This window comes from Leucopleurus acutus (genome assembly GCF_964270905.1).
Source record: "Leucopleurus acutus genome assembly, chromosome: 10".
Taxonomy (NCBI): domain Eukaryota; kingdom Metazoa; phylum Chordata; class Mammalia; order Artiodactyla; family Delphinidae; genus Leucopleurus; species Leucopleurus acutus.
Window position 1 is genome coordinate 70,050,478 of NC_139153.1, and position 15,462 is coordinate 70,065,939.

Sequence of the window (15,462 nt, forward strand, 5' to 3'; positions counted from 1 at the left end):
TGGCCTGTCTTTGGAGAATGGCAGGGACGCCACAAGAGGTCACTGCAGGAACATCGTTCAGGAGAAGAGAACTCCTCAGAGCGCTCTAAGCTGGAACAATGAGGTAGAACAGGGAGCCTTCAGGGTCAGTGCCTCTGTCGACCCTCATTAAGGCCCTGCTGGGATTCAGCGCTGTCACTGCCGGCTCTTCAGGTCAGGTAGCGTGTACTACCCGGTGGTAATCCAAGGGCCCCACGAGGCATTGCAGCTACAGTGGCCTGTTCTCAGGGGTCGCTTCTGCGTGGCATGTGGTCAGCGTGGGACTCCCCGGGCAGCCCCAGATTTCGCTGGGCAGTGTCTGCAGCAGGTTTACCCAGAGATGGCCAGGAGTCCTCAACCCCTCCCTGGGCCTGGGCTGCAAGCGTGTGTACCCGGAGGAATCACCCAGTGCAGGGGCCGGGTGAAGGCTTGGGTGAGGGGGTCTCCAGGGTGGTACAGATTATTTACTCATCAGTCAGGTAGCAAACGCTGAGGAGTTCGAGCTACCGCCTGGGGCTTTCTTTTCCTAAAAGGCCTCTTTGACCAAGACTTCCTTGCTCAGAAATGCTCAGTGGCTCAACTGCCTGTGAGAGAAATCTTTGGATTCAAGGCTCTCAGTGAACTGGCCCAGCTCACTGTGTTAGCCTTTTTCTGGACTACTTCATATCAACTCCCCACAAAGCACAAAACAAACACATACCCCCCCCCCACACACACCCCGAATCAGCCTTCCCCCCACTCCCCACCCCAGCACACACACGACAACTATCCCCTGCTCCCACCCTCCTCTCTGTGGTTCTGACTCCTGCTTATTCTTCAAGGCTCAGCTCAGGCCCATGGCCTTGGTGACACCCCCCAGGGGCCACTCTCTCTGTTAAGATCCTGGAGCTCTGATGGTCTGTCCCTCTCACCTGCCACATTTCACATGCTACTTGGTAGTGCGATGGGCCTTTTAAATTTTAATCACAGGCACGTGGTAGAATTTTGATTGTGAGCTGCAGGAGATCCAGGCCCTGATCAAATATTGCTTGGAAGAGACACCTGAGAGAGAGGGCACAGCCCCCGTTCCTGGGATGGCTTCCTGGGCTCTGGCCCTGATCTGTGAGGCCGTCCGAAAGCAGGGTTCCTGGAGTGCATCACCTCTCAGTGAGTTACGCGCTAATGTCAGGCCTCTCGCTTTTACAGAGGGTCAATGCGAGAATCATCTTGTGGAACATTTCGGTATCTTTTGTAAAACTGCAGCTGACGACATCATTCACTATGTCACTCAGTGTCCTTTATACAAAGGTCCCCACGATAAATTCTGGTCTGGGTTTAGTTCCAGAAGACATTTTATTTCTGCAGATAAATTAGTTAGTATGCTTCCTGTGGTCAGAAAATGAAAACTGTGTAACTCTGGGTACTCCTCTTTCTGCTCGGTGGCTAGATAAGACAGAGTCGGATTTATTGCCTGTGTGTTGTAATCCGCTCAGCTGTGGGCTCCGAAAGTACTTACTCCTTCTACTTCTTTTAAATGGACTTATTTTATGTTCAAATGTCTCATTCCACTTTTGCAAGATGTGTGAGTCTGGGAGTCATCTGGGGAAGCATTGACTTGGCCTGTTTATTGCCTGTGCTGGCCGCCGGGGGTACAGAGATTAACTTGACTGCCCCCAGCTTTCCAGGAGCTCACATTTTAGAGTGGAGAATAGCTATGGAAATAAATAATTACAAAACAAGGCTAAAGGACAAAGCAGACTGGCGAGAAGCGGGTGGGCAAGGCTGCATGGAGGAGGTCAAGGCCAACTTGGTTTGGGGCTACAGTAGGAAGAGGACAGTGGATAGAATAATACATATGTCTAAATCCGGAATTAGATAAAGAGTTATCTTTTTAATGTATATATCCCCTTGGGCTGGCTATGCTCCCTTCGAGGGCAGGCACTGAATCCCTGTCCCTCTGTGGACTCCATAATGCTCAGCCTGGGGCTGAGGGCCGTGCAGTGTGGTGGTTACAGCACAAGCTCTCACGCTGCATCTGCATTTGCATCCTTAGCTGAGCAAAGCTGGGTAGGTTCACCTTAACCCCTTCGGGCCTTAAGTAAAGTGAGGATAATAGTAGTACCTCCCGCATGGGGATTTTAGGACCTTTAAAGAGGGAAATACAAGTCAAGAGCTTAGAGCCATGGCACATGGGGAGGTACTCAAGAAACGTCTGCTGATTAGTCCCAGCTGCATCACTGACAACACTTTACCACGTTGGGGAGCTAGCACAACAGAGAGGGAAAAACACACACAGCTGAATTCAGCAAAGCACTCTCAACTCAGCCAGCTCGATCTAGTTCAGTTAGTATCACTTCCAAATGATGCTTCACTGAAAAATAATAGTTTTATTGTTTCCTGAAATAGTGTGCGGGAGTCAGGCCTGCTCTAAGTCCACCAGTAACTTGTTTGTTGATGATATTCTTAGAACCGGTCATGGATGATTTTCTTAAGAAACCCACCCCTCCAGCTCTGGCTGTCACATCAAGGGGGCCCACTGGGCCCAATTCTTCTCTTGCCCCACTGTCTCCGTCGGTTTCCCTGGTCACTGCCTTTCAAAAGGACCAGGTCCCTTGGGTGGGCAGTGAATGCAGGCAGAGCCATGATGTGGATTTTCAGCTGGGAAGGGGCGTAGAAGGCTTCTTAAGAGCAAAGATGCTCACGCACAGAATGGGCCTTTCCACGGGTGCTTCTCTGTGTGCCAGTGGTGTGGTGGGAAATGGTTAACGACCAGCTCTCTGGGAAAGAAAGCCCCAGTTTATAACAGTATTTGCCCTCGGTGTAAATACTCCCACTGTGGCTGATTTCAAGCTGCCAGTGGGATGTCACTGAGGGTGGAATTGGGAAGAGAGGCACAGAAGCACACCGTGAGACAGTGTGTCCAGGACACAGATGCAGTCATCGTAAATAACCTCATGAGCAGAGATAGCAGTAAAATGTAGTAAATGAATCAGGAAGTGATACGTTTTGAGTGTTCCCCAAATTCCTGACAGGGTGACATGCTCTCCCCTGGATCTGGCCTTCTTTCATCGGTCTGCTGTCTCTTCCACACGGGGCCTCTCACCTCACCATTAAGTATGCTTTACGAGATTACACTTCTGCAAATTTTCTTGGCCGTAGGTCTACTTATACAAGCAGAGACATATTCTTATGCAAAATACACGAGAAAACTTCTCCTGCTCAGACCTGCTTATTACTCCTGACCCCCCCAACCCCCCAAAACCCCAAACTCAACCAAGCGACCCCACCTGCACTTTCATGGAGACGTAGGAACATGTAGGTAAAAGAAAGAAATAATATCAAAGGGAATACTTGAAATGGAGGGTGAGGGAAAGTAGGCAGGAGAAGAAACAGACAAAGAAACAGAACAGAAGGGGGGAGGAGCCGCAACACAAACCCACAGAAATGGAAGGGTGAGACCAGGTGTAGTCACTGCCTCATCCCTGTACTGAAGCCCGCACTACAGGACGTCAGGAAGCCAAATACACCCAGCGAGTTGTTTTTGTTCTTACAGGAGCCATGGGTCCTGGCCTTCAGCCCCAAGGCTAGTCTGAAGGGCAAGGGTTAAGGCAGGAAATGGCGCTGTAAATAATCGCTGCATTGAGAGCTTTCTCTCAATGAGAAGAAGTCCCTTCTGAAATGTGTCCCTTGGGACACATGTGCACCGGCGGGTCCACAGCCCCATCAGACAAGCTCCTAAGGCGTCTGGATAGCAATGTGGCATTTGATCTCAAAATGGCAGCTGGGAGATGGTAACACTTCTTCTCTAATTGGGATAGTATGCTTTTAAAATAAATAGGTATTTCAAATGCTCTTAATTAGACTTTCAGCCAAAGTGCTTTCTGTTTGAAGTTTGCTGATTACTTCAGGCAAAGTTGGGCCCTGCTGCACCTGACACCTGCTATAGTTCATAAGAAGGCTCCCAGAGAGGTGAACACAGGAATTAAGGAGGAGCCTGCGGTTGAAGAGACACAGCAGGGTTGGGACCGGGGGCGGGGGCATAGAGGAGGGAACACCTCTTGCCCTGAAAGCCATGGAAACGACTGCCCAGGCCCTAGAGCAAAACCGCCCTTGGAATTACTTGAGTGGTATTTTCCACATCATTGTTTCTGTTCAACAAGCATCATGAAGACTGAAGAAGAGACCAGGTGGCAGCCAGCGCTAGGGATGACTCCCTCTCCGGTGACCTGCACCTCGGCGCAGCTCCCCACAGAGGTCCCTGTGCCCTTCCCAAGCATGACGCTATGAGTTAGGGCCCCGGGCAGCCCTGGCTGTGTGCCGGGGAAGGTGCTCTGCAGAGTCCTGGCTCCAAGACCCTGCCCAGGCCTCTGGCAATGGGAGGTCAGGCCCAGCACATCTGCCTGACCCCTCAGTCCCGGGGCCAACAGGGAAAAGCTCAGGCTCCATCAGTGTGTCTTAGGCTTCCTTGTTCTGTGTTTCTGATGTAATCAGTAGTTATTTGGTATGATCATTGTTACGACCAAAACTAAACAACCAACTTCCCCAATAATCCAAGTTACTAGGCTCAGATGGGTTACCCTCATGACGCTGGGGCTCTACTCCATTACCCCCAGAGATCCTGCGCACAGGATTTCTCCAACTGCAGGTCATTCCAGGGGCCAGCCCCTCTCAAGGGGAATCCCGTTGTTCGGAACATATGAATTGCTTATTTAATCAAAGCTCTAGAAGGCTTGATCCCAGGCTAGTGGGAGAGGATACGGGGGGCCCTGCCCAGGAGCCCTGTTCCACCAACCTTCCAGGGAGCTGCACACTCCTCCTGGGTGACTTCCTTGGGTCACATGTCACAAGGGGGCATTTTCTGCAGATGCCCACTGCCTAAAAGGTGCCCAGGCCCTCTTACGATATCACTCTGTTGGTTTAGTGTTTGCATTATTAATGTATGAAGTGGACCCATCGTTGTTGTGGGCAGTAAATTGCATGGGGACCAAGAGCGCCCAGTGTGGACTCAGAGACCTGGTTCAAGTCCTAGTTTCAACACTTACTAGCCTGTGACCTTGGGCAAGTCACTGAATCACCTTCATCTGGAAAAGGCACTGTGCTCTTAGGACTGTTGTGAGGATGAGGAGACGTGCACATAAAGCAGTGCACAGAGGTAGTTCAGCCACTGGTAGCTGTTTTCATCACCAACCGTTACTGCTGCGATGAGTTAGTCATGGTTCTAGAAAGCTCCGAGTAGGACCCTGAGGAGCTGGGACATAGGGGGTGAATTGTCCCTGGTCAATTGGTCCCAATTGACTGGTCCCAGAGAGGAGGGGCGTCCCAAGAAAGCTGCACTGACCGCAAACCTCCCCTCCTTTAACCTTCCCAAGGGTTCTGGATGGGTTGTTGTTCAGCTGGGCGTGGGCTCCCCACACCAGGTCAGCCTGTATTACCTTCCCTGTCTGCTTGCAGGCTCCACTTTATACTCACCTAGAGCTACTTGCTGCACGTGCCGCTGGGTGATTTCTTCCTTCAGGCGACCTGTCAAAGACACAAAGGAAACCACTGGTGAGTCTCCAGTGGGCTGGAGGAAGACGTGGCCTAGGAAGCAGGTGGCGAGTTAAAAAAATTAGGTAGAGTATGAAAGACCAAGCAAGCATAGCCCTGCAGGCCCTGGATGTGTGGAACAAGAGGCTACAAAGGCTGGGGCCCTGGCGTATCAACATAAGCACACATTTCACCTTTGGACTATCTGTGGGTTCAGTTATCTTAGTATGTCACTCATAACCTTTGCTAGGGCTACAGTCTCTTAAACAGTTCTATGTGTCTATTATTAATGAAAGGGGAGGCAGGATTTGATCTTTTAATAATTTATAGGATCCCTTTTAAATCCACTTCTTTCTTTTAAGCTATAAGAAACTGTGTCAAAAAATATGGTGGTTTTAGTTGATGATAACCTTAATATGAACACAACAGTTGATCATTTGGTAATTCCACGTTGCATCAATAAAGTTCTAGTGTGTGGATCAAGGGAGGTGAGAGCACCGCTGTACTCTGCAGTGGTCAGACCACAGTTGGTTATCTGTTCTAGGAGCTACTTTTTGTAAGGAACATTAGTAAAATAGAAAATACTTAGAAGATGGTAACTGGGACGGTGAGGGCTCGGAAACCACGCCATGTGAGAAATGGTTAAGGTGACTGGAGATGTTTAGACAGGGAAAAAAATATATTTGGAGTTATGGAGACAATGGCTGTCTTTAAAAATCTAAACATTGTTACATGGATGAGAGAACAGATTTATTTTTGTCCTACTGCTGAGGGTAAAAGTCAAGTCGAATGAAGGCACACTTGGGGCTCAATACGAGGAAGAAACAGCTCACAGCGAGGACTGTCTCCACGTGGATTAAGTTGTCTCAAAATGGACTAAATCTCCTGGCAGAGCAGTGAGCCCCTTCCTGAAAATGCTCAAGCAGAAGCCGGGCAGCCATCTGTTGGGTTGTTAGATGGAGAATTCCTGCCCTGGGTAGGAGCTGGGACCAAATGACCTCCAGGCTTCCTCTATCTCTGAAACTCCGTGATGCCGTGCTGGAGGCATGGCTGCAACAGCAGCCCTGGGGTTAGTTTATGTCCAAGCGTTCAGCACACTTGTTAAAATGTCAGCGCTGTCTGTATTGCACGTCCCATTGGGGAGATGTGATCAGACCACTGGGGGATTCTGAGAAAGCCTGGGAACTTCATTGCTTCCTTTCCTCATATACAGTTCATTCTATGCCTCAAAGGCTACACCTGAACTGAGTTTCCAATGAAGCAGTCACAGGAGACCTTGTCACTCCCCAAAAGTTCTAGGGCACTCCTAGAATATTATGATTGGGAGGAATGGCAGAGGTCATTCAGTTTAATTTCCCACAATTTAGGAGTCCCTTCTACAGAATGAAATGGTCATTTCACCTCTGACTTATATGTACCCCGGCTGTTCCACTGGTTAAACTGTATATAAGGAATTGCTGATGTGCTATTGACACCTGATTCCTTGGAATTTTCCTATTTGGACCTGGTGTGTTCTCTGGAACAGCACAGAAAAAGGATCCTCTCTCATGAGCAGTGAGACCCCTTTACACATCTGAGGGTGCTATGGTTTCTCCACTTAGATGTGTCCTCTCTGGGTTAAACATCCCCAGTTCTTTCAGCTCCACCTTGGAAGCCACCGTCTCCTGGTGTGTCACTGTGCAGGTCTGCCCGGCCTTCCACGTGTCCCCCCTGGAGAGAACTACGCACAGAGAGGGAGCCAATGACTGGGTGGAAGCGATCATTGCACCCTAATTCCAAGTGGGGGCGAGTGAGAACTTAGGGAATGTGCTGGAAGGGGGTGAGGAGGCAGAAACCTAGCCCATGGATGAGTACTGGATGAGCCTGGAGCCACCAGGACCTGAAACCCAGCCCAGCCATGGCCAGAGGTGGGCTCTCTTCCCCACGTGACCCTAGTGTCTGCACCAGCAGAGCCAACAAGTTGGGGGCACAGGGGTGGTGCTGGGCTGAGCCTCCAGTCTGCCTCAGACATTGCTGACTTGATTTTTAAAGAAGCACGGCACACATGGTCTTCAAATAAAAGGAGACCGTGCTGCGGCGAATGCAGCGGCCCATTTAGACACCTCCCTCGGTTTCAAGGAGGTCATCGAGGGCTTTCTCACGCCCACAGTATGGAGCACCGATGCTGCTGTGGTGCCTGGCTGGTTTCCTGGGTAACTGGCGCAGGTGCCACGAGCCTCTAACGTGCCTGGGTACCACCCTCCTAATGAGACTGGACAGTGACCTGCTCCTTTAGAGCCCATACGGGCTGCCTGCCCCCTTGGAAACTGCCTCCCCGACAACAAGCCTCCCGCCAAAGAGTGTCCTCGACGGCTGGCCTCCCTGACCATGCAACTCCCCAGCTATGCGCCTCCCATAGGTGCTCAGCCTAGTGTGTTGTGGCTTCCCCTGTTCCTACCAGAGTGACCAGGCTCCCCTTCCAAAGCCCTGGGGAGGCTATTTTGGAATGACAGGGTGAAATATTCTCCACAGATCCAGCCTGGGAAATACTGCTCATGAAAATAAAGAAGAGGGGTTTTGCCACCAGGACTGAGAGTTCTATAAACTGCACAAACGTAGATACCTATTCCCAGAACAATGAGCCATCCCTTGGGGTCGTGAGGTGGGTCATTAGAATGCCGCAACTTGATAAAGGTAGGTGGAAAATCTGTTTAGTGATGATCAGTTCTGGCCAGTTGGCTAACACCTCCCACCACATGGCAGTTTTTGCTTTTGAGAGCTTCCCAAACAAGCTTCTAAAAATAGCCTTATGGCTGATACCTAATTGCATTTTCCAACAGAGCCATTCTTCATGTGAAGGTAACAGTCTCTGTAATCGGCTGGATCTTGCAGCTCCATAGGTCTTGGCAGAAGAAGGAGTTGAGGGGGATTGCAGAATTCACTCAGCATGCAGCTCGCTGTCATTAGCACGGTGATAAATCTGCTACTTTTGGCCTGGGTTCCTGGACACATCCCTGTCCCGAGGTATGGAAAAGAGATGAAACGGAAACAGAGAACTCCCAGCCCGAGGCAGGAGATGGTCTGGGAGGGAAGCCGGGGAGGGGAGGAGAGCTCTGCTTGTAGGAGAATGGTGGTAATTTGTAATTTTGCCTCCGGTAACTTACAACAGTATATGCTGGAAACACCTTCTCTCGCTTTTGGATTCATTACTTGACAAGAGTGGAGGTGGCAGCAAGGGGTACAGGGGTACGCTGAGCTCCAGAAGAGAGGCATGACCTTTAAAAACACCTGCGTGCAGGGTATGTGCCAAGTGGTGGTTCATATGAGAGGTATTATCATCATGCAGAAGCAAAATTCATTCTTGTACAGTGATACTCAGTTTTCTGGATAAAACAATTTCCCTCAAGCTTCACACTGTCTTTTGCACGCGTGTTAGCTTGAAATCGTTCACCAAGTGAAAGCTGTTTAGCTGGTCCAGGACAGAGCCCTTCACTCATTCTCCCTCGGTACAGCTGTTGCAAGCTGTTTGTGCAGCTCCCACGATGCGGTGCCTTATTGAGAATGTTGATGTTCCTGTCAAGCAGTACCTATTTACTGTTCCTCCACCCTATGTTAAGCACTGTGTTCTAAGTGCTATGGAACCTACAAACGAATAGAAGACTCCATCCTAGTTCAAGAAAGATAGCGTGATATGGGGGATGGCAGACAGGTGGCCTGCATGCTTTTCCTTTAAAAAGCTGAACCCACGGTTGACCTTGTCCTTCCATCCTGGATGGTTTGCTTTCCTGCTGAGTCTGAGTTTGGCTCTTCAACCCAGTACTTTGGGCAGCGATAACCAGTCACTTGGAGTTGGACTTTGAGATGAAGCAGACCTCTTTGCCGTTTTGATTTTACTAGAAAGTAATTACAGATGTGTAGGTAGAGAGAGTTAAGTTCAAATCCCAGCTCTGCTACTTCCTAGTAGGGCAGGTTACTGAACATCTTTAAGCCTCAATTTTAGCATTTGAAAAATAGGAATAATAATCTAACTGTGATAATACCTGCTTTACTGTATCTCAAGACTCGTGGGTGGATCAAGAGATAACGTACCAGCATCTGTGGCACATGACACCAGCTTTAGGCATCAAGGTACTTTCAGACATATTGGAAGGATACTATGTTCATAAGATGACAGGCCCTGAAGGGCAAAGGGCTAAACGTCGATCAGTGCTAGAGGGAAGTTCAGAGGAGGAAAAGGCGGGTTAGTGGCACTAGGAAAGGCAACATTACGAAAGGTGAGACTTGAGTAGGTTCCGAAAAGTGCAGGGGGTTAAGGGGGCCGTTGGGAAAGGCCCAGAGAGCTGGGCCCTTAAAATTAGGCACATTCATCTCCTCCTTGCTCATAAATATTTCCAGTCACAGAGAGCTGTTGGAGCAAGATGGTGGAGGAGGTCAGGTATACATTGGTTTGGGGCAGGGGTTGGAAGGAGGGCTTGAATGGGGGAGTAAGGCTGGGGGGAGACCGAGTTCTAATCATACTAGAGTCCAGGATCCTAGGTAATAATTACCAAGGGCTTTGGACCCAGGTAAAAATCTCTTCTTCCATTTGACCATACTACTATGGTATCCTGGGAAAATCCAATGAAAATAAACTTCAGTAGCAGGATTGGGGTGTGGGGAGAACACACAGAATGTTTCCTGGCTGAGGGGCCTCTTTGAAAGGGAAGGTCTAGTTAGTGGTTCTGAATTTGGAGCATTGGTTGTGGCTGTGACATAGAAGCCAGTTTCCCTGTGCTCTAAATAGAGGACTGTGATTACCAAAGGCTGGATTCCCTAAGCTGTGTAAGGCTATCTGGGAAAAGAATGGGCCTAGCATAAATTAAGCGTGCAATCCTTAGATGAATTTCCAAGAAACGAGTACATAAATCATTTGAAGCCTTAAAATCAGGCACATTCATCTCCTTGCTAATAAATATTTCATCAGGCTTTATCTAAACTTGTTTGTGTAATCTGAGTATCTACTGAGGCAAGAACCACCTCTTCCCACCATAGCAATGGCGGGTAAAATTAAAAAAGAGAATATCGAGAAGACTTTGCTGGGTTAGATTACAAGACGTATTTCTGAACACCAGGAGCAGGACAGAGATGCAAAATGGAAAGTGGAGCTTAAGCCTTCAGCCTCGGGGCTCCGGTCCAGAGGCAGGAAGGAGGCTGAAAGTGCAAGACATGGTTGGAAGCTGCAGGGTGGGGAGAGACTCCCCACCACCCAGCCTGTGAGTGAAAGGGGACGGAGGAAAACAAGTGCTGCCTGCTGTTGCCTGGGGCTTGGGTCACGCCCACTGCAAGCCCAAGGTGGAAGAAAGGGCAAACTCAGCCTCTCTGCTTGCTAAGCTGAGCCGCCCACTGACTCTGACCAGGTCAGCCACAGCCCTGTCCCAATACTGCCGGGAACAGTTGCTCCAAATTGTCCTTCTTGGAGCTGCTTTTGTACTGGGGGCCTGGAGGGTCTGTCAGATGGAGAGGGATGAGCACAAAGGGACAGGGAGAAAGAGAAAGAAAGAAAATGGTTTTCATTAAAAACGAACCTGTCCACCAAAATGCCAAAGTATATGAATAAATCTAATGCTAGAAAAAGATCGCAAAACCAATGGTTGGGACCTGAATTTGTTATAGACGAAAAAGTAGTATTCTGGACAGGCAGAAAAAGACATTTATTGATACAGAAGCACAGAGGGCTGAATGAGCCATACTCTTCAGTTTACTGCACACCATCCTTGTCAGTCTGGGCAAAGCCGTGTGCGTGCGCTCCTGTGCCCTGCTTCTTCTAACAGGCACACGTTCTAACTGGTTCGACGCATACCCTTTTATTGTATGTAATCTTACATCTGTGTTATAAGTTTTCTGTGCAATTTGTAAGCTATGGAAGTAATACTGGGCTACAGAGCTCATTCTGTTTCCTACTTATTTATCAGCACAGTGTTTTTGACATCTACCAGTTTTGCTATATGTGCATCTAGTTCTCAGTTTATAACTGCTACATACATTCCATACTGTGTACCCCCAAATTTTACTTCCCTTTCCTGAGGCTGGAACAACTAGATTGCCCCCCATTCCCACTAACAGAAATAGTGCTGTGATGACCATCCTTGAACATGTAGTCTGGTAAGTCTGTGAGAAAACTCCTTTGTTGGGTCTCTGCAGATCAGTATATTGAATTTGAGGCACTGTTCTCCATCAAAACTGTGCCAGTCTACACTCCCAAGACAGACTTCAAAATAAGCATGTTGAGAATACCCAAAGAGATGAATGCAGGCATAAGATTTCTTTCAAAGGAATAAGAAATCATGCAGCAAATAGGTATAAATGAAATAAGAATAGGTGGATAGGAAAGAAATTTTGAAATGAAAACTAGAATCACTGAAACGAACAAACAAAAGATAGAAGGAATAAGGGACTAAACACCAGATTGGACATATTTTAAGGGTGAATTAGTGAACTGGAAGCTAATATAGAAAAACTCATCCCAAACACAGCACAGAAAGCAAGAGGTAAGAATGGAAAGAGCAGTTAAGAGTCACAGAGAAGAGATTGAGAGGTTTCATCATTTGCCTGATAAGAGTCCTGGAAGAAAGGAATGAGGCAATGGTGAAGAAGCAATATTTGAAGAGATAGCAGTTGAGATTTTCCAGAATTGAAAAAAACATAAGCCCTTGGATTGACAGTGCACTCTGAGCATTGAGCAGGATAAATAAAAATAAATCTACCCCTGGACATATCATAGTGAAACTGTATAACTTCAGGAGAAAAGAGCCACTATTATCAGCTTCCAGGGGACCTGCAAAGACCAACTTAGACGACAGCCCCGGCCCCAGTGACAGCAATAGGTCCTGGAGACAATGGAGGGAAATAACTGTCAACCTGAATTTTATACACAGTCCAACTATCACTCATAGGTGAGGACACAATAAAGTCATTTCCCAGGCTTCCCTGGTGGCGCAGTGGTTAAGAATCCGCCTGCCAATGCAGGGGACACAGGTTGGTGCCCTGGTCCGGGAAGATCCCACATGCCACGGAGCAACTAAGCCCGTGTGCCACAACTATTGAGCCTGTGCTCTAGAGCCTGCAAGCCACAACTACTGAAGCCCACATGCCACAACTACTGAGCCTGCGCTCTAGAGCCCGCGAGCCACAACTACTGAAGCCTGCGCACCTAGAGCCCCTGCTCCGCAACAAGAGAAGCCACCACAGTGAGAAGCCCACGCACCACAATGAAGAGTAGCCCCTGCTCGCCGCAACTAGAGAAAGCCCACACACAGCAACGAAGACCCAACACAGCCCAAAATATATAAATAAAATAAATAAATTTATTTAAAAAAAGTCATTTCCCATCATAAGAGAACTAAGCTTTCACCACCACTCCCCCGCCCCCATCTCCGAAAGGACTCACTGAGAGGCAGCCAAGCAAGAGAGCATGGACTCTGGAGCCAGGCTCCCTGGTCAGCAGACCAGCCGGGCCACTTGCTGGGCAAATTCGGGTAAGTTATGAATGTCAGTGTGCCTCAGTTTCCTCATCTGCAAAACAGGGATAATGACAGTATCTGTTGAGAGGACCGAATTAGGTCACATACGTAAAGTGCTTGGAAGAGTGCATGGCGTATAAGAAGAACTATATAAGTGTAAGTCATTATTATGATGATCAGCAAGAAGAAAAACACAGAGAAATATGGAGGATAAAGAAACAATGATGAACATAAAAAAGTAGAGTACTTAAGTAAAAATATTTAAGTAGCTACCATAAACACCCTGTGTGTGTGTGTGCGTGTATGTGTGAAAACTAAAACTTTAAGCAGTAATAACACTGTAGCTAAGGTGAGAGACCATCCAACAGGGACTTAAAGCAAGCTACAGCCCTGGATGTGGGTGGAGGAGGATGGATTTGGAATAACTACAGACATTGTTACACTTACTTTTTAACTCTAGAAGAATAGAAATATGTAGTATAGCAGCCAAATCAATAGAGAATAAAAAAAAAATGCAGGGGAGAGGATTGCAGAGACGGAATGCCAACATTTTAACAATTCAACACGGCAGGAAAGGAGAAAAGAAGCAAAGAAGACAGTGAAGAAAAAAAGGGCATAAATAATCCTGTTTGGTCAAACAGTGGCAAGAGCCTTCCATATATGTGTATGTGTATAATTGTGTGTGTGTGTGTGTGTGTGTGTGTGTGTGTGTATGTGAGCACACGCACACCCATATACACGCTTATATGAGTGTGGAGGTGATGTGAATGGGAATCTACAAAGCTGTTACAATGGGTTAGCTGCGATGGAAGTGGTGTGGTGAATGAAATGGGTAAGGAGGTGAGAGCCAAGCAAGATGAAAACAAAATCACACATCAGTAAGCGTGTATGATTTATGGTTTATGTAAAAATATATTTGTGTATATTTATAAAATGCTTCCTGGAGAGGGAAATGTGATGCTACTGTAGCATGCTGAAAATTGTGCTCGGGCACCTGCCACACGTGCGATGACCGAAAATACTCACAACCTGGGCATCAATGATAGGCTGGGGGTGATGGGGAGTGTTTCAGTTTATTTGTCAGACCTCTGTTTTTGCTCAGGAACATTATTGAGGAGGGGGGAGGATGGAGGATGGAGAGTCACAGGGAGCCCAGAACAGCAGCAGCAACCCAAGAGCTGTCCACTGGCCTGGGCTGGGGGAAGCCTGTGGGACGTCTCCAGCCCTCCCTAGGTGCAGAAGAAGACAAGTCCTTCCTGGGTTCCCTAGAGACAAAGGTCCAGTGACAGAGCACAGAGTGGGAGACCGGAAATGGTCTAAATGCTGGGCAAATGTTTTTAAGCCTTCTCATTCCAAAATGTTATTTCAGTTCTCCAGAATTCAAGCTTCTCCTTCCATTTAATATCATATTTGGTAACATTATTAAGTCACACAGAGAGGAAAACGCAACTCATTCTGAAAATATCAATAATTTTAAGAAAAAACATATTGTAACTTGCTTTGATTCCCCTCATGGGGCTTTTCACCAGGACACCCCATCACCTTGGTCCTCCCTTGTAGAAGAGGATGTGCCCTGTAATTGATGAGCATTTCAGCTCGGGATGAAAGCACCAGACAGCAGTCTGGGCTACTTTCTTATCTCTAGGATGGTATATGATAGTATTTTGGAGGACGCTCTCATTTATAAAATATGACCAAATTATACCATGTCTGGGAGACCCAATTCTTTTCCTATGGGATATTCATTCTGGTTACCCAAGTAATCATAATAATCATACAAGATTAGCACATTCTGTCTGAAGCTTAGGCATTTGGCTATTGTATACGCTTAATTAAGCTAAGGAGCTTATTGATATCACTATTCCAGTATGTGATAATATTCCATAAACATATTCAGAGAATTAAGTAAATAAGTGCATTTGTTAAAAGCTCAAACAAATGTGCAAGTACGTAAAGCATAAGGAAAATTTTCAGCTCAGCAACCAGCATGAATTGTTACATACTAAACATCTCAGGGAGCTGAGGATTCATGACTGTGTTGGCATCCATTCAAAAGATGTTACTTTAGATGTTTGGAAGTTCTTATCTCAGCAAGGGAGGAATATAACTAGCTTCCACGACCTGCCCTGGAGGAGTAGGCATAGATCACAATCCTTCTTTCCGTCTGAAGACATGGCTCTGGTTGCCAGGGATGCTATTTGGGGTGAGGGGAGGGCCCGTGCAGCATGGCCTCTGACCTCCATCCCTGAAGCCCCAGGGGTAGTAGCACAGGACACTCTCAGAGGTGCCTGGGCACATTCAAGGCTCCCCTGCTCCAGGATGGGGGCGCAGGTATATTCCACCTATTCCCAAGGTCCCCTGCTCATGCTGGAGGCTAGTTTGTATGGCCCCCTCACTGACTGTGGAGGTAGAGGGCAGGGTTCACCTAAGGAATATAAAATACCCCCCAAGCACTAAGATG

General features: G+C 47.7%; 1 protein-coding gene across 1 annotated transcript in view; it reads right to left on the bottom strand.

The window, feature by feature from the left end:
* KIF6 (kinesin family member 6) overlaps window positions 1–15,462 on the bottom strand; it is a gene marked incomplete at its 3' end in the record, with an annotated part of 371,372 nt that overhangs the window by 28,681 nt on the left and 327,229 nt on the right. The window contains exon 16 of the mRNA XM_082848404.1: window positions 5,467–5,517. Within this exon, the coding sequence (XP_082704530.1) occupies window positions 5,467–5,517 (51 nt within the window). The remainder of the gene's footprint in view (window positions 1–5,466; window positions 5,518–15,462) is intronic.